At 40.5% G+C, this 19,838-nt stretch overlaps 1 protein-coding gene and 2 non-coding genes across 3 annotated transcripts; all 3 read right to left on the bottom strand.

Moving 5' to 3' along the window:
* Nucleotides 1-3,493: 3,493 nt before the first annotated feature.
* Nucleotides 3,494-18,083, bottom strand: nop56 (NOP56 ribonucleoprotein homolog). Its single transcript, XM_033966883.2, has 12 exons — nt 17,931-18,083; nt 16,139-16,228; nt 15,646-15,760; nt 14,476-14,640; nt 12,673-12,871; nt 11,860-12,047; nt 10,907-11,058; nt 9,936-10,036; nt 8,421-8,569; nt 7,158-7,279; nt 6,356-6,472; nt 3,494-5,214 (listed from the first exon to the last, which is right to left on the bottom strand). The coding sequence occupies exons 1-12, from the start codon at nt 17,931-17,933 to the stop codon at nt 4,963-4,965; spliced, it is 1,653 nt and encodes a 550-aa protein (XP_033822774.1). The 5' UTR covers nt 17,934-18,083; the 3' UTR covers nt 3,494-4,962.
* LOC117371720 (small nucleolar RNA SNORD57) lies at nt 6,553-6,619 on the bottom strand. Its single transcript, XR_004541472.1, has one exon. It is a non-coding gene; the product is annotated as a small nucleolar RNA SNORD57 (small nucleolar RNA).
* Nucleotides 11,590-11,706, bottom strand: LOC117371727 (small nucleolar RNA SNORA26). The gene has a single exon (XR_004541478.1). It is a non-coding gene; the product is annotated as a small nucleolar RNA SNORA26 (small nucleolar RNA).
* Nucleotides 18,084-19,838: the final 1,755 nt, after the last annotated feature.

Here is a 19,838-nt window from a genome sequence, read left to right as displayed (position 1 = left end):
AGTGGGCCACATCTGGCCCAAACGTCACTGTAACACAAGGGACACAAACAGAGAGGATGAAGTGTCTTGTCCCAGGACACAGAGGGTTGTAGGTTCTGCTCATGAGGATCATAAACTGAACAGTCGGGACAAATGCACAGCAGCACGTCTGACACACGGCGCCCGGACAAACCTCACCCTGCACTGGAAGAAATTAAATCAATGAAATGTTATAAACGATAGTAACATCCTGCCCTTACAGCGAGGTTTGGGCCAGACCTGGTTCACTGCTCTTGACAGGTGTAACCCTGAGACAGAGGGATGGGTCAAATGTAGGTTTAACCCAGAAACACTAAGTTCAGTTAAGGTTTTTTTTTAGCTGTTTGTAGAAAAAAGTCCAACGATTCCATTCAAAATAGACAACACCATACCATGGTCAGAAGGAGAAGCAGACGTAAGATCAGTCATGAGAGCTCAGACAGATCACACCCAGATCATACCCTGCATTTGACCCATCAACCCTCATTAGATCATACAGTGTAGAAAAGGTTTCAGCAGTGGTCATCTTCCTTCACTAGAATAAAGAGTTTGTCATGTTTTACTCACCTCAGAGTCGGCGACGCTCTGTCAGTGTCAAAGAAAACACATGACACACAAACATACAAACACATGTGGGGAGGGGGGGTGCAGGTGCGACCTCACCGTTTACCAGGGCACCAGATGAACAGCAGAGCCAAAAAACACAAAACCTCCTCCTACAAACATTTATGTGTAGATTTCAGTGTCGCCAGATCCAAACAAGGTCTAGAACCGGTCTAATCTAGAGTTAAACCAGGTCTAAACCAGGTCTAGAACCGGTCTAATCTAGAGTTAAACCAGGTCTAAACCAGGTCTAGAACCGGTCTAATCTAGGGTTAAACCAGGTCTAAACCAGGTCTAGAACCGGTCTAATCTAGAGTTAAACCAGGTCTAAACCAGGTCTAGAACCGGTCTAATCTAGAGTTAAACCAGGTCTAAACCAGGTCTAAACAGGATTATTCCAGGTCTAATCTAGGACTTTGTAAACATAAGTGTACATCCTTTTGTTTGTAAATGAGTGAAATATGTGTGTGTTTTATTAAAGACATTTGAATAGAGGTAAACAGCACATGTTGAAATGAGCTCACACTGTAGACGTGTTAGGAACTGTCATTTCATTACAAGTATTTTCACAGTAATGCAGTAACGAAGTAAAAGTAGTAGAGTACTATACTTAAGTAGAATTTACTTAAGTACATTTTACAGTGGATACTTTTTACTTTTACTTCACTACATTTGAGAGCTCTATCTGTTCTTTTTACTCCACTACATTTTTTAACTGGACTGAAAAGTAAAAAGTAGTTTTCATATGAATTGAGGGAGTATTTTTACCATGTTTAACGTCCTGACTGAAATTTTTGAGTTCAAGCTTCGGCTTTGAGCAAACAAAAATAAGCACGCAAAATGAATAAGAAAAAAGAAGATATTGATTTGTGTCTTTAGTGTGGCCAAAATATTTTAATCAACACCACTGCATTTTAACACAAACGGCGCTTGTGTACTTTAATACTTTTACTTGAGTAACTTTTTACCTCTGTATCTGTACTTTCATTTAAGTAATAAAACTGAGTACTTCATTCAACACTGAAGGTTACACTACAAAGTAACTGTAATCTATCATAGTAAAAACTTATACCCAGCATCGAAAATGAGTCTCTTTCCATCCCCAGAGGGTTTGCAGACAGAGCAGAGAAGTACAAGCTCTGAGGAACATTTACAAGTGTTTCAGAACGATGAAGATGAGCGTGATGTTGATGAAGATGAGTGTGAGTGCCTCAGGGGCAAGAGTTTGTCCAGAAACATCAATAAAAGTCCAAACATTCTTTCTTTATGTTTACTGACACAGGGAGCAGCCACACTCTGTCACATGTTCAGTTGTTCAAAAACACACAGGCCTGAGGTGGATATAAATGGAGCAGATCTGCTGCTCCACTGCCTCTGAGTGTGAACCTCCACTTTGAGTGTCTCAGGTCAAAGGCTCATCACGTCCTCACACTTTGGATCAGCAACACTTTAAATGTGAGTAATGTTTAAAGGATCCAAGAGGCAAACACAAAACCACGGGGATAAACAACTCCCTCTGACATTTATTTGTCAAATCACAAAAAATGTTGAGCTTATTTGAAATAAAAAAAAAAAAACGTGAAGGACATGACGAGTTTGTGTGAATGAAAAAGGCTTCGGTCACATGACACGAGCGCTTTGAACTGCATCAGTATTTTACAAAGACCAAACATACAAATAACACTTCAAATAACACGTAAAGATTATAACATGTATATATAAAGTGTGTATATATAAAGTGTGTGTGTATATATATATATATATATATATATATATATATATGCACACATCAAATATATTAAGTAACATATGCAATTATGTAGCAAAGGAAAAAGTTAAGTAACTACAATTTTTTTTTAATATATTTTAAATTCTTTTTTTTCTTTACTATATAATTCCATAAATATTACTTCATGTATTTGATGTGTTGTTTATAAAATTTAGTAAAATGAGAATGAGATGACGAGTCCACACTTGACTGGTCGAGTAAGTTTAAGTTCGTGAACAGACCAGAGCCCAAGCACACACACACACACACACACACACTCTCACTCACACTCACACATACATACACCACATATACTGTAGTACATGTACTCACTGTATTGTGTACATGTGTAATATAGTCTGTTAAAGTCTGTATGTGTTAGTTTAAGTTGAAGTATTTACAGACATTCTTGAGAAATTAGACTAGAGATGCAGTGTCAGATGCCCTCCCCTCCTCTTGTATACATGTGTGGACTTTTTAAATGTTAAACTAAATATTTGAAGGACTTCTTTCTCCATTCAAAAGATATATTTTGTTTTAAATTGTTAATCACTATGTCAACGGCCCTAATCATTCTGAAACCCATGGGGTTTGTCTAAAAAAGTGGTCACATTGAAATAATTTTGATTGAAATGTTGAATTAGTTACATAATAGTTGCAGAGCTGAGTGGAGCTGTGGTGGGCTTGTGCAGAGGATGTGGGAGCGCGTCTTTACGGGGGGCGACACCACACGCCAAACACACGCTTCAGAAACACGGCATCAAAACATGAAAAACACGACAGATAAGCACCCAGTACACAGGGTCCCAGAGCATCAGAGGGTCCCAGAGCGTCACAGGGTCCCAGCTCAGAGCTCAGAGGAGGCTCTTTCATCGTCCCCCTCATGTAGCAGCTTATGAACAAACACATAACCTGTTGTATAGATTTACTATTTGAACTGATCTGGATGAAATGATAGGGTTTTTTTTTTTATTATTTGACCAGGAGAGTCCCACTGAGATACTAATCTTGATACAGTACCTCAGTATAGTACATTTAGACTGTGGTAGTACTACAGTCTAGTTACTGAATAAAAGTAACTGATACAGGACCCAAAAGTAGAAAGGTGGCCAAAACAGTATTTATTTACAGTTAATTAAGCTGCAGGGCTGGCAGGATCTGAGCAGAGGAAAAAAAAACACTTTCAACAAGAATCCAAAATATCAAAAGAGCAAAGCAACGAACTACTAACGAGTAGTGTTCATCAAACAAACTGATGAGAGGCTGCAGATCTGCTCTTCTTATACTTTTGGTGAATGTGATAAAACATGAAAGTATAAGTCAGATGTTTGGAAAAATAGATGTGTGTTGATGCTTTTGAGCTATAAAATCACATGTAGTTTTAATCACAAATAATAAACATGAGCTCAATGCCATACTGCGGAACATTCCAGGAGATGATTAGGTGCACCTTTAGTTTTAAACAAACTTTCGCTTAAGAATTACACCTGTTATCTAAATATTTGTTCACTATCCCATAGGAAATGTGACCTCAGGATTTGACCCATTCTTCAGTGTCTCTGGGTTACTTCCCTTGCCTTGAAATAAGTTTTATTTAGAGTTTAAGTATTTCTTTGAGACAAGAACAGAAAGGAGATGTGGAGATTTAGTATTTGTCATTTATCTGTAAAAAGTCAGATTAAGCTCATGATTTACAGACTTTTCTGCATAAATATTTTTTGCATGAACTCCCCCTGCAGGTGTAGTCTCATGAGTGCAGTTGGGAAAAACGGAGATGCAGAATGGTTTTGAGACAAATCGATCAGCAGCTTTTAGTCAACTACAGGCCTAAAAACAATGTATTTCAGTGGAATTCCACCCGTGGGACAAATAAAGGTTCTTATCGTTGAAGCTCAGGTCTCACATAGAATATTTCTTGTGAAGTTACAAGTCTCCAACTCAAGATGTGACCTTTTTTGTCAACTTGTGTTTTAGTAACAGAATGGATCATTTAAACACAAAACAGTCCTTTGTTGTCATGTGCTCTTATACTTGTTTTGATACAACTTTTCAAGAAGGGCTCTTTTCCACCCGTCAATATTTTTCATGATTTTCAGGTCAAATATGACTTCAAAATGCATCGTCCTCCATCGTGTTCCATCTGAGACAATACATCAGACTTTTCCTTCGGTGAGCTACTACCACCAAACCAAAATGCCAGAGCTACTCACTTCAGCAAATGAGTAACTAAGACCCACAGCCTTAGGTGGGTACTTTCAGATGGCTATAAACCATTATCCATTTGAGTACACAGTTGGGCAAATTCAACACGTTTAAGTTATTCAGCACAACACATAAAGCTGCTTGGATGAGGCAGAGAGCTGCTGGTTGAACACTCCCTGTTACACATTCTACCACATGAATAAAAATCAAAAACTTTGTCCATGTTTTAATGTAATATTTACAGGTATATTTATAAAGGCACATAATACCAAACAAAGTTTAAACAAAAATTTTAAAGTTTAAGAAAAAAGTTTAAATGAAATAAAAGTCTTTACGCCGCCTCATTCCTCTTCTTTGGCTCCACCCCCTCTTTATTCTGCCTCCTTTTTCTTTTTCTTCTTTTTAGCTGGAGTCTCTACACTCTGCTCCTCTGGCTCCTGTTCACCAGCACCCTCCTGTGGCTCAGACTTGCGTTTCTTTTTCTTTTTGGCTGGAGTTTCTTGGGCTGCTCCGTTCTCAGCGCCCTCCTCCTCCATCTGTCCCTCCTCTGGAGCATCAGGCTTGGGCTGTTTCTTCTTTTTCTTTTTCACCACAGGCTCAGTCTCAGTCTCTCCGTTTTCATGCTGGAAGAAAAAAATAATAATAAAGAGGGGGTATTTCACTTCTATGGGGCTACCAACCACTAACAAAAGGTAAATCGTGTATAAAATGCTGTATAGGCCCAAAACAAGAGTCCCCCCCTCCCTTTACCAAGTCACTTCTCTTTCAGAGCCCCATCACAACACAATCTGCATGTATCCCACAAATGAAACTACTGCACATCAAGTTTGTCAGGTTGTAGTGCATCATTTTGTTTTTGTATATTTATGGAGAATTATCTTGTGGGAGCATTGGTGATGTAGACCTGTGGGCAGAGCCTGGTACAGACTCATTCTACAAATACTTCAAATACAGCCCAGAAGTTAGATTACTCAAACACGCCTGGATGACATCTAAAACCTCTTCAGGCATGTTTTTGAGGGATCATAACCATGGTAGAAGCTTCAAAAAGTACATTTTGCATAACACAACAACAGTAAGTATTACATGAAAAATTACACAAATGCAGACAGATATAATCCACAGAACAAAGTGATTGAAGTGTGAGACCCTCTTCAGTGACTTGGTCCACTGATGGGACCAGACAATGGTTCGGGGGCTCTTTGCTTTAGCATGTTCCACACAGACTGGACCATGAGGAGGGACAGTCTTTACAATATGAACATGCTACAAACATAAAAGACGCTCCGACCATAAATCCTGCACTATCCTGTCTGCTCCACACAGACTGGACCATGAGGGGGCAGTCTTTCCAAAAAGGCAAATATGACCCAAAAAACATCATGCGTGTATGCTGAAAGTTCAAACAGGGATATTACTACACTACTGTGTAAGTAAGATAAGTGCATCTCAGACTGACGAGTTACTAGTCATTTAAGATGAGGCTATTCCAACGTTTTGTCATGCATTATAGTTTCACATTTTACCGTAGCCCCCAAATCTGACTGCTTCTGTTTTTTCATACAAGCTGAGCAGTGATTGGGACAGGAGTAATCTTGGCATGTGTTTAGATTTCCTCTTTGTACAAATCTCTCTCCTCCTCTATCCATTGCTCCCTCCACCCCCCCCCCCCCTCTGTTTCCCTCTTTTTTTACCTCCACTTCTCCCCCTCAATGTTTCATCAGTCCCTCTCCCTCACCTCTGCTTTTCCGTTTTCTTCCTTACCTCCACTTCTCCGTTGGTCCCATTCTCCTCAAGTTCCTGGAGTTTCTTCTCTTTCTTCTTTCGTTTCTTTTCCTTTTTTTCCAGTTTGCGTTTGATCTCTGCAGCCACCTCTCCGGCCTGCGAGGGGAGCCCACAATGAATTAAAAACTGTCCTTTTAAATTTAAAATGTTTGAATTCTAATAATAATGTTGGTGCTGTGTCAGGCTCATTAAATCAGTATGTGCCTCCACAGAGAGTCAGGAGAGAGGAGCTCATCATTCACAGCATTTATTAAGTTTAAAAATCACCTGATTGAAAAGTTCTTTGACTTTTTGTCTAATCAAGATTTTGGTCATTTCAAATTTAAGAATATAAACATTAATACCACCAGCAAAAATTTGACAGAAGACCTAAATCCAAACTTTAAACTAGTCCAAAAATGTTGGTAAAACTTTTAACTATCGTTTGCAGCTGTTACACAGAATAAGACCCTGTGAAAGTAACGCCTCTTCCTGTGCTTAGCAACACTGTAATTCAAACCCATTGCAAACTCTAGTGGGAACGACCACAGCGAAAGAATGCACCAGATTTGTCCCCAACTCAAGATATGAACATTAATAACAGACCAAAATGTCACATAAAAACCCTAGGATCATGTAGAGGTTAAAATCTACATGTAAGGTCAGAATGAGTCGATTGAGCCAGAGGCGCGCACATGCTCACTTCCTGTTTGAACACGGCTAACACACTAGCCACTGTGTTCCATTCTATTCTCAGTCTATAGTTATAATCCTTCCCCCTCCTCCTCCCCCTCCTCCTCACCTCCTGCACAGCCTCCTTCATCACATCCACGTTCTTCCTCGGCATATCTCCAGTCTCATAGAAGGAAAGTCTCTCCTCCACCTGCTCCCGAAGTTTATCCCCAAAAACACTCGTTGGCACCTCTGGAAAATATGGAACTTATTAAAACGACCACTTGCGTTTAGGTTTTAGATTTGAGTTAAACACGATTCTGCTCAGAAACAAGCTTCAACATCAACCCAAGGGATGAATCCTGTTGACGAAAAATAACACATCACAGCAGATTTAAATAGACTCAGGGCTGCACAGGTCACACATTTAAATAACCCGTTTTAAAATTTAAAACAATATTAACCTATGCATGTATGAGGGGGTCATTTCCATGTTTAAGTTAAGAGGCAAATTTGACTTGAATCCTCTTACAAAACCATTATTTCCAAATCGAAATTTTGTACATTTTTGTCAAAGTTGTCCTTCATTGTTCTCAAAATGTAACGGTCTGCTTTAGGTTAATCAGCACGTCATCAATTATTTTTGGAGCTGTAAGTGAAACGTTTAATACTTTCCCACTAAACAAACTGTCACATGATTAAAAATGAGGCAAACGAGGAACATCTTTATGTAAAAAATGTTCTGGATCATTTTAGAGCCAAGTTTCATATTCCTGTATCACATTTTAACAAACAAAATGAACCATTGTTTAAGGAAAATTCTTTGCCCTTCGTCATTGAAATATTACAAAGTGCCCATGACAGGTTCACGAGTAATCTTAACTGTTTACTAAAACAGTTTTACATTTCTTCTCCCAATTTGGCATTTTTTTTACATTTAAATTTTACTTCCTGGCTGGAAATGACATCACACTAGGGACCTTGTTTTACAGTTGGCCAAAACTAATGTACACCACATGCCAAACACAAGTGTATGTTTTAGAATTATTTGTAAACAAAAAAACTGAAACTAAGAAAACACCTTTATTTTGTTGAAATCTGTGTCCAACACTGTTTTAAGTGTCAAAGATAATTGGAGAATTCTGTTCCAAAGTTCCGCACAGTGTGATATCAGTGTACGTTCTGTAATTTTCAGCTTGTTTATCTTTTCTTAATAAGCTGCTTCTTGGTCGGTATAAAACTTATTTATAACAGGCATTATCCCACCTAATTAACTCAAAATTTTAAAATCTTTGTTTGGAGATGAAACAAATCAAGACCAAGATTTGAAAGGTGCAGCCCTGGTTAAAAGGTCGGTGCTCTGTCAGGACTGGTTGAATTGATCTTTTCGTACCAGAGAAGCAGTCGATCCTGGAGGCGATTGTGCACTTGTTGGCGAGGTAACGGGAGATTCGTCCTTTGTTTTTGGCAGCCGCACGACCAATGAACGTGGAGTGGAAGATCAGACCGTATTTGGGTGTGTTTCCTCTGGTTTTCAGGGCTCTGAGAACAAAACCTCACATTTAAACCAACTAAACAAGTTCTATCGACTTGAGAAACATCACTGAAATCTAAACTGCTGCAGTTCAAACTACTTAAAACTTGAGTATGACTTGTCACTGACCTGTCCAAGTGGTTGTGTACTCTCGTTTTAAAAAGTACATTTGAATGTCCATATTGGCAAAAATGTAACTTTTTTTAAATGGCACAAATCTTCCTGTACATTTTGTTTGTTGTGATTAAAACAAGTACAAGGCCAAATAGTAATATTAAAATTATGTAGAATTGACTGTTTTTGAGGCACTAACAGCAAAAGCTCACAACATACCTGGAGTTGTGTTTTTCACACATGTTTGAGTAACCCTTTATTATTAGTATGTCTACATCTGTCATGAAGTGGTGAACAGCTCCTTTTAGCTTTTGTTTAGTCAAGTCTGGCAACTCCAGAGCAGAAACTGTACAAATGAGTGAAGGTGTGTGGAGTTTAAAAACACAGTGGAGCACTTCCTGTATTACCACATGACATCACAAGGAATACAGCATTTTCTGTCTGAACGAAGAACTCAGCCCAACTATGCAGGGTTTTGTGTGAATGAGACAACACAGCTTCAACTATGTTTTTGATGAGGAAACATGACATAGATCAGAAATGGTGAAATATGGGCCCCTTGAATCTATATACAGAGAAGGTTTCAACTGTGGCCATTTGGACTGTTTCAGAAAATGACATTTTGGCTCCATACAGAAACAATTTTCCATTGATAGAACTGGCCTGAAACACCGGGACTTTAAAACTCCTTTCATTGTGGCTGGACTTAGTAAGGCAGAGCAGGATTAGAGAGAAACCCCATTGTATATTGGCAGTCTTACCTGAATTACCTGATTTGCATCCAATTGCCTAGTCTGTCCAAGGACTGAGAATGCTTCTTTAAACAGCGGGTAGATTATATTGAAGTCCACCATTCCTGTTCAGGATTTTTAATAAAAACACAGCCTCTCTATGGAGCCGAAACGCTGAAGCACTGACCGCTGTTGAAACCATCTCTGTATTCCCTCTTTCATCCAGGAGTGATTAAATAGTGTCTTTGACACATATGGGAAAACTACATCCTTTCAATATTGGTCCAAAAAAAAAATATGAACAGTGTAAAAGTTAAGGTACATAAACAGGAGATAGTCAAAACAATGACTCACTGGTCTGCCCCATCCTTTTACCCTCTAACACAGTGGCCTCTCAGACTTTGGGGTGCACTGACACAGGGACCAGGGATCATGGGGGGCAGTCCCATCCATGACCCAACCAGTCGTGCTAGCCCCGCCCCCTGCCATCACAGAAGCCACGCCCACACGGAGGAGAGGGGCCATGTACCTGAACAGGGCTTTCTCTGCGCCCAGAATCTGCACCGTGGAGGCGGGGTATTTAGCCAGGTTCGTGAGACTGCCAGCATGAGAGATGAGGCGCGCTCCAACCTGTGGGGGGAGACAGAGCCAGAGGTTAGAGAGATAAGAACAGGTGAGGGAGGAGGAAGGGAGGGAGGGGTTGGACCATCAGCACCGGATTGTTTCTCATCAAACCATTTCAGGGGATTGACAGATTTGGCATTACATCATCAGTCCAACACAAGATTTAACACACACCTATCATACACTTTTGGTTGTCTAGACAGATTTTGATACTTCATTTATAAACTTGCAATTTGAGAACTTTTTATTAATATTATAAGTTTAAAGGGCCCATCTTACATTGCCTGATCTATGTTATAATCATCACAAACAGACCTCGAGTTGTGTTTTGTGTCATTGACATGTTTAACACGCGAATCCTGCATATTTAGGCGGAGGTCTTCTCTCAAACAGAAAACACTCTGTTCCACCTTGTGATGTCATGGGATTATACAGGAAGTGCTCCACTGTGTTTGTAAACGCCATGCACCTTGATTAGAATCATTTTAATCGTTGCAGTCCTGAAATTGCCAATCTCCACTGAACTAAAAGTAAAAGAAGCTGTTATCATAAAAATTCTCACTTCATGACATCACAAGGTGGAACAGAGCATTTTGAGCTTTGGAGATGTAGACAGACTAAAAGAGTTACTTGTGAGCTTTTAGCCATGTTTATAACGTTTTGGGTACAAGACAATTTTGTGTAATACAGGACCTTTAAAAAGGAGAAAATGTAACCTGTAATTTTTGACAGATGACCCTTTGGGAAATTGATTTGTAAAACTGGACAGTCGAGGGATTTGGAGAAATGTTTTAAAATCTATTACTCTGGTGTCTAAAAATATATTATAAAAAGCAATTTATAATGGATTTTTGAATAATACCCCCAGACACTCACCACTTCTCCAATGAGGGCTGCCAGGTTGGGAGCCACCTGTCCCATCTTTGACCTGAGGTACTCCTGCAGCTCCAGTCTGTATGCAGCCAGTGACACCACTCTACTCGAGAACCGTTCAATGTTTATCAGGTCGATGGGGGAGATGTCCATGCCTGAAGACAAGAGAAAGGTTGAAAATAATGGATGAGAGCAGAAAGAGAGACAGAATGAGGGTTAAAGTTATATTTAATAACTTACAAGTCTAGAAAAACAACGAGGTGAGATTTTTTTGGTCATTGAAGTAATTATATATATATATATAAAATTGAACTTCCTGGTTGATCATGGGCAGCAGATGTGACACAGAGGCATTTTCATAACGTATCTACCATAATGTCATTTAGAAATGTTCTGGCCCTTCTTTACAATAGTTCTGATGGTCATGATTTTGTTAAAACAACGTTTAAACAGTCAGAAAAATGCAGACAATTTATGCACAAGGAAGGCAGTTTTACATATATGTGACATATGCAGAGGAATTTGTTTTACAACTCATACTTCCTGTATTTTAGTTTTATTCACAACCTACCACATAACTGTTGTAAAACTATGATAAATATTTAGGAGAGGTACCACCCACTAGACCAATTTAGAATTAGACAAACATAATTTGCACTTTTAACAAGCTTTAAGCTTTGATTGGAACTTGTTTCTCCCGACAGGCTCCGGGGTGAGGAAATGAACCTTCACCTCAGGTTTATGAGAGAGCTGCTCTGCCCCCCTGTGTTAGACACCAAGGACACTGCAGTCCGGGTGGGCAAATAAGGGGCATGTTTCAGCAAAACGACATCAGAACTTGGTCTGTCATTGCGAGTATAGTACGGACCCATAGACTTAGAGTACACATTATATAGCTGCATATACTTGTATAGAACTGACCTACACTCTATACTTATATTAAACACAGTACAGACCCATAGATTGCCTTGAAGCTTCCAGAATGGCCTGTGCTTTGGCTCCATCCATCACCACCTCCTCCAGAGCTTCCAGACTCTCCTCTGACAGCTCCTTCCGGTTCCCAATCAGCTGAGTCAAACGACAGTACGTTGAGTTATCAGGGACTATCTTTATCAGCTCTGGGAAGTGGTAACCGTACCATTCGCTGTAAGGGGGGACAGAACTCATTACTATACAGTTTGAAGATTGAGAGCACGGAAGAGGAAGGACACCAGGCAGCAGTATGTAGTGTTATCAGTTACCATTTTTATTAGCTCTGGGAAGCAGTAATTGTATCATTCTCGACAAAGGGAGAGGAAGGAAGTTAAAACAGTGGAGAGGCGCCATGCTCCCTCAGTCCACTTCTTTATACAGTTTATGGGACTTAACTGGAGGATTTGACCTTTTGTGCATGTTTTGAGTTTAGACAATACTAAAGAGGAAGTCTTAAGTGTTTTTGGACCAGCATAAAGCTCATGTTCCCTCCGGACTGTCACGCTCCTTCAGACTGCACCGAGGAGCAGAGAGCCAGAGGGGGCGCTGTTCCTCCTGTTTCTATACAGCGAGCACACGAGGCACAGGCTGCGGTAAGCTTTAGGAGGAGATGAGGGATCAGGGTGGATATGACAATAACTGGACTGGTGGCTTAGCTATTCATAACTGTATAGGCAAGTCCTCAAAAATGGAGCCCACAGGGTCCTACGCATGTGAGAGATCTAAGACATGCTGCAGAAGTGACAAGAAAGACTTAAGGGAGTGAGGGGTGAGGAGAGAGAAACAGGAGCACTCACCGGACCCGCATAGAAAACGTGTTTATGTCCTTGTCGAGCTGGTCGAGCAGAGCGATGGACTGGATGATCATGTTGTCAGCTCTGTTGACGTTAAACTTGACCTTTGCCCTAGAGTAGCTGTGACCCAAACCCAGCTGAGCTTTAGAGGCAGCCAGAGCGGTCAGACCTTTGACCAGGGCATGAAAGTGCAGACGGACACCTGAGGAGAGCGGGACAGACAGGTGAAACAGGTGAGAAGAGGGTGAGCATAACAGATGAGACAAGACACAGATGAGAGATGGAGGACAGACACAAACAGGAGAGCGGGACAAGACAGGTGAATAATTCAGAATCAATTTTACCATTTGCTCCTTTGACATGAAAACTTCTAATTCTAATACAGATCTACATGAACCATTCTTGCCACATTGTAAAATGTTTTATTTTGTTATATGAAACATTACCAGGACATGGGAATTAATTTATATTGAGCTTTTAAGTTAGAACCCAATCCTGCCGCTTCCTATTTGTAAATATCATTTACTAATGGTGTGCTTTAATCACATTTAAGCCCAAAAACAAAAAAAAATAAAATTATACATAAAAAAAAAAATCTGGTTCATTTAAAATGCATGATCAGAGATAAACATCTTTGTGTTATCTGATGAAAATTCCATGATAATGCATCTCTACTTATGAGATTCTGAGCTAGAGGCTGTTCAGATTTTCAGTATGAACCATCAGGAGATTCAGGATAAAAGAATTCATCAGCACAACCCCAGACCTCAGCTCCTGTACAAGGTTAAACAAATGGTCATTAATCTGCTCGTTATTGAGTTAGCTCAAGACTGGAGTCAATGTATTTGTAAAAATGTAGATTCAACACGCAACCGTTTCCTAATCCTTTTCGCTGTATAAACAGTTGGTCTTTGCATGAGCTCCCCCTGCAGGTGTAGTCTTGTGAGTGCAGTTTGGGTCATATACATGTAGAAGAGAGAATAGAATGTGATTTTCAACATTAAATGGCAGTATTGTATTTTCCGGACTATAAAAGTCACTTCATAGTTTGGCTGGGGGTATGACTTGTATGTGAAATTATTAAAATATAATATAGTTAATATAATTTCACATTTAGGCTTGTGTACCAGTATGAAAGCCATGTGGCGCAGTCCAGAAGTGACGCCAATGATGACGAATTCAATGGATTTAGTGATTTGGAGTGAGATGAGAGTAAACTCGTTAGCTTGTTTTTTTATGTTTTGATATGTTAACGTAAGATATTAAGTTATTCATAACTAGAGACGTATTCAGTTGGCCGTCTATGCTTCATGTAGCTGAATAATTATAAATGTTATGTTGGCGTGTTGTACTGCTATTCAGCCTGTTCTCCATTTTATTGTTATTATAACTTGCCTTTAAAGATAAAATGTCTGTTCTTGGTCTTGGATTTTGTAAAACAAGTTTCCCCCCCAAAAATGCAACTTATAGTCCAGTGTGACATGTTTTTTTTTTTCATTATTATTGCATTTTTTGCTGGTGCGACTTATAGTCCGGAAAATACGGTACCTTTTCAATTCCCATGTGGCCTTATATCTGTGTAATCCTTCAGTTGTTCAGGTAGGTTTGTATACACTCATGGACCACTATGGAACCTATGTGGACTTATACAGCTCAAGATCATGCTAAAGTTATTCAGGAAAAGTTTATTTCTGTCCTGTGAATGGGAACTTTAGAATCGAAACCTGCTCAAATGAGTATCTAGTTTCAAGACTATGTTTTGGTATGAGATTTGATACTTTTAACCGTGTGTGGCCCCTCCCTCACCTCTGAGTATTTCGCCCACCACTCCTCCGGTCTGAATGGACATTCCAAACTCCTCCTGCAGGGCGGCGCCAATCTTTGCATCGGACACTCCCAACATCGGCTTCTTTTTCCCAGAACGAGGAAGATTTGTCTCCAGAAACAACTTCAGATCAGCATGAACAAGGCCTAAAGAGAATACGAGGGAAGACTGAACCAGACCTGAGGGAGACCATCTGAGTTACAATGTAGAGGACACAACGGAAGCACACGGAGCACACAGAATCAGTGCAGAGCTCGTTTCTGCATGGTGCATGCACAACAGGAGAGTGCTGTGTATTTATGATCCATGAGTGAGTTTAGGGAGTGGAGTTTTGTTGTATGAAAGCACAGGAGTCAGATTGTGAAAAAAAGCCAAACAAAAAAGCACAGTGAGTGGCAAAGACACAGGCTGAATTGAACGGCACACTGAGCTAGCGCTGTGAAAAGTTGTTAATTTGGGTCAGTGAATAGAGCACCTTTATCCCCATAATAGCATTAATAAAATATAAAACTATATACAGATCACTGCATCAAAGTCCAGTTGTTCAGAAGAACAGATGTTGTGTTTGTTTTACATAATCTGGTAATCCACTAAAATTGAGTGACGACAACTGTTCCTTCTCCAGGACTGAGCAGTTAAATCAGCCCCAAAGTGCTTGTGTTTGCTCAAGTTGTAATCTATGACAACTGTGGATCATCATGTTAAAGTTTATCTTAATTCCTTTTACATCACACTACTGATGTAAAACGTCTTAACAAGTCCACTGACTTCCGTGTTAGAAAACTAGTGCCCAATGGGAGCCGAACATCATCACAACAAAGCACTGCATGCTGCCAGACCCTAGTATGGATAGCTGCACTTCACACTGCAGCCCATTGTTGCCCATTTGTACCAAAATGACTATGTGACACTGCCAAGTCCTATGCACATCAAAGAAAATAAAACTGGAGAAGGGAGTACGTGTGTGAAGCACACAGTGGGCGTGTATTGGTGGAGGTGAAAACAGGGTAGATCACCAAATGGCATCTTGAAAATAAGTGATTAAAGATTACCAAGACATGCACGAAACACAACTTCAGGCGAGTAATTGGTGATGGATAAACAACTATAACATGATTAAAAGCTCTGGGACGGGTGCAGGACAGCCTTACCTTCTGAGATGGCGTTCATGTTTTCCAGAGCAGCTTGAGCAGATTTAAAGGGGAAGAAGGCAGCCAGACTCACAATACTGTTAAACTTAGCCAGACTCAGCACACTCTCCTCCACCTGGGGACATCACAGAGGCAGCAGTCAGACAACAAACCCTGTGTGTCAGATGCCCTCCCATTCTCCTGTTACCCTGTAGAGCTAGACTGAGATGGGGCAGGTCAAATGTCTCTAGTTAATCTGCAGATGTTGTTGCATGTCAGATGCCCTCCCAGATGTTGCAGTGTGGTTGGGGAGATACAATGGGAGCTCGCCAGAAATGTAAATTGTCAGAAAAAAAAAGAAGAAAAAAAAGACCACATTGGTGAATTTTACTTAATGATACTAATTTTGCTGTATGTGTGAAGGACAACTGAAAAATTCATGCGTAACTGGTCAGTCCTGTCCTGTGGGTGAAACAGTCCCTCTCAGCAGGTCATCTGGATTAGCCCCACTCACCTGAGGCAGTAACATCCCAATCTCCTCCACCTCTTTGACTGCAAACAGCGCATAGCCAGCCGCATGCTCAAACAGCACGTGCAACAACACCTGGACATAGAAACACAAGGGTTAATACTAAGGGTGATGCATCACTGATTCTAAATCGATGCAAACACACCCAAGAATCTGACTTTCAAGTTTAATTAAAACTGCCCACTGTGCCCATTTATTTGCCCCATGGCACAATAGGTCTGGTGTAAAGTCCAGTTGTTCAGAACAGAGGTCACCATTTCAGTGAATTGACAGATTATGCCATTTTCACATCCATGTTATGTTTCCTCATAACGAACATACCTGGAGTGGTTTCATTTCACAAATGTTTAACACACAAACCCTGCATATTTAGGCTGAGTTTGTCTCTTTAAAAGAAAACACTCTACACCATTACTAGAATCACTCAAATAATTTCAGCCCTGTAATTGCCAGTTTTTTACAAAGGTAAAAAAGCAGCCATTACAAAGTAGAACAGAGATTTTGTGCCCTGGAAATGAAGACAGACTAATAAAGGATTGGTCAAACATGTGTGAATGAAACAAAACGACTCCAGGTATGTTTTTGAGGAGACAACATTATAACAGGTAAAATTGACTTGTGAGTTTTAAGCCATAACATAGGACCTTTAAAATCCGGTTTCATCTGAATGTTAAAAATTTCAGAATGGAAAAATTCTACATTCACTTCAACTTATAAATCAGATGTTACATCCCAACAGTTACTCTTGAGTAGTACTTTTCATTTTTTACTTGGTCAACAAATTTCTTTGACCATTACTTTGAACTTCTACTTGAGTAATATTATTTTCAAGTAAAGTTATTGTTGAGTACAATTTCTACACCTGAATACATGTGGATGAAGTGAAAGTGTAGGGTGCTCAACATTTCTGCAAGTAATTGTCATGTAAAAGCTGAAAATCTGACAAGCCCCTTCAAAATTGCTTAGATAAACAATCTACAAATCTCTCCCAATCCCAATACATTACACTGTTGTTCCCATGGAAGTGTGAAATCCACCGTCTAGACCAGTGGTACATGTCCTTTGGACTAGCCCCTGTTGAACCATTTTAGATTGAGCCCTAGTTTAGATCTGGAATTGTCCTGGAGGTATTCAGAAAGGCAAATCATTTCTTAGGTGGCACTTTTAAAGGTTGATAAGCACTGATGCACAAATGCAAAGCTAACGCTGAACACGTGCTTACGCAGCTCCACGTGGTGCTTCAGTTTGCACAAATAATGTGACAAATCTAAAAACGTGTCCTTAAACAGCTCAAGGAAACATGCGCGGGGTCATTGCCTGATCCCTGTATTCTAAAAATAAAAAAATCTTATAACATCAGATATCCCACATTCCTCTGCGCCTCACTTACCCACGTGTTGCCCTGGGCCTGTGCGTGACCTGCGTACGGAACTTAAGTTAGCATTAGGCTAAAGCTAACGTGGAGAAATAGAAACAGACGCTACTTTGAGAAGCGGGTTTAGTTCGCTGTGCATCCAGGGGACATTACGGTATGACTGGAGGAGTGTTTACACGAGAAGTAATGTTAAACTTCCCTAAAGCCGAACAAAACAGACACGTTAGCAACATAGCAGCTAAACTTGTGCAGGCTCCGCAGGCCTCGCGCTCTCTCCACATGTACGCATCAAAAGCTCCCTGAAACTTAACCAGGACAGAACACTTCACTAAAGGCTCCAAACCCCGTCTCCTATCCCCATGTCGAGCCTGTTCCGAGCTGTTTATCCGTAGTTTTTCTTACCATTTCTGCAGTAGTTTGTGCGCAGCTCGCCGCAGCGCCGCTCTCTCTACGCAGAATGTGACCGAAGCTGCGCCAGAGACAAGTTTGAGCCGCTGCCCGAGCCCAAGCACCGCGAGAAGAGCCCCAAACACCGCGAGACACGTCCTGCGGACACGTGGGACTGCTGTTTACGGTACGTTTATCTATTTCATTAACTAGTCCTAAAGCGAGATGAAAAGATGTATACAACGACTGATTCATTTAGCAGAGGAGAGAGGCAAAGGAGAGGGGGAAAGGGGCAAAGGAGAGGGGTAAAGGAGAGGAGGAGAGGGGCAAAGGAGCAGAGGAGAGGGGCAAAGGAGAGGGGGAGAGGGGCAAAGGAGAGGAGGAGAGCCCTAGAGGCAGCTCCAGATGATCAGATCAGAGGAGAGGGTCGGAGGAGCTGAAGAGAGGGCCAGAGGAGAGGACCAGAAGAGAGACTTAGAGGAGAGAATCAGATGATCAGAGGAGGGGGGGAGGGGGGGGGGGGGGGGGGGGGTCAGAGGAGCAGAGGAAAGGGTCAGAGGACCAGAGGAAAGGGTCGGAGGAGGAGAGGAGCAGAAGAGTGAGTCAGAGGAGCAGGGGAGAGAGTCAGAGGAAAGGAACAGAGGAGGAACCAAATTTTAGCAGTAGGTAAACTGAATCTTTCGAGATTTTTGGCAATATATACAGTTATAATTGTTCACTTACACTTGAACTTATTTCTACTTAAACTAGGAGAAGTAAAAATGACCTAATTTAAAAAAATTTTGGTTTCACATTGAATAGTTCTATCCAACACACTTTGCATAACATTTGAAAGCATTGAAACACCTTTTCTTTAAGATAAACCCACAGGAAGAAATCAGGACTAGTCAGGTCTGTGGAGATCACATACTGCACTCTGTCTTTGAAAACGACTTATTATTCCTTTAATGGCATTGACTCTCGGGGCATCTCTGGTATTAAAATGTCAATGTGACACCCCTGGGTTTCTGAATTTGACCCATGTGACTCAAAGTACCACTGTACAGTGAGGGTTCGTTCCTTGGTGCTATATTTGTTCATATTAATGTCGGAAGCATAGTTCTAAATTCTCTGCAAAAATAAAAGAAATGAATGAATTTTTTTCAACTGTCAGTGACTTTTGGGCCACCCTGTACTTGAGTAATGTTCCGTATAAAGACTTTTCATCAGCACAGATGGTAAAGTGATGGAAAATCATAAAAGTTCATAAAACGTGTGAATGCGTCAGAGCCATGTTTGCAGTACTCTTGACTGCAGTACTTTGTGTGTACACTGTGTACTTGAGATACTTGTACTTCGGAGGTGTGTCTCTGTGCAGCAGATGAATGTGGAGGAGGTAAAAGTCTTTTGACGTCACAAAGGCTGACATATTTCAATTTCCATCATTTCCTCTACAAGCAAAATCCCGTTTTATTCTGTATAATAACTGCTAACCTTGTAGTTTAGATCTGTTCAAACATGTTCTGAAATGTCGCTGTGTCAGATGCCCTCCCTGTGCATCAATGGGGTCTTATTCTGCATAAAAAACGCTAACCCTGTAGTTTAGACCTCTGCAATCTAGACCTCTATGTTCTGAAATGTCCCTGTGTGTCAGATGCCCTCCCTGTGTCTCCATGCGGTCTCACTGTAGTTTAAATCTGTACAAACATGTTATTTTTTGTCAGTTATTCTGGACGGATTTAAAACATGGACAGAAATCACAAATTTAATCACAATTACAATGTTCATCCGAAAATATTGGATATTTTTCCCCAAAATCATTCAGTCTTATTTGAAGTGTTTGCAGTACTCTGTGTGTACTCTGTGAACTTGAGATACTTGTACTTCGGAGCAGCAGATGAATGTGGAGGTCATAAAATATTCTGTCAAACAAAAAACTCAAAC

The sequence above is a fragment of the Periophthalmus magnuspinnatus genome, chromosome 5 (genome assembly GCF_009829125.3).
Source record: "Periophthalmus magnuspinnatus isolate fPerMag1 chromosome 5, fPerMag1.2.pri, whole genome shotgun sequence".
Taxonomy (NCBI): domain Eukaryota; kingdom Metazoa; phylum Chordata; class Actinopteri; order Gobiiformes; family Gobiidae; genus Periophthalmus; species Periophthalmus magnuspinnatus.
This window is presented reverse-complemented; position numbering and strand designations above follow the sequence as displayed.

Excerpts from the sequence above, each read along its gene's own strand:
- nop56 (XM_033966883.2), bottom strand. Across the intron at positions 15,761-16,138 it reads TTGGGATGTTACTGCCTCAG|GTGGAGGAGAGTGTGCTGAG; the intron begins GTGAGTGGGGCT and ends TGATGTCCCCAG. Across the intron at positions 10,037-10,906 it reads CAGCCCTCATTGGAGAAGTG|GTTGGAGCGCGCCTCATCTC; the intron begins GTGAGTGTCTGG and ends CTCCCCCCACAG.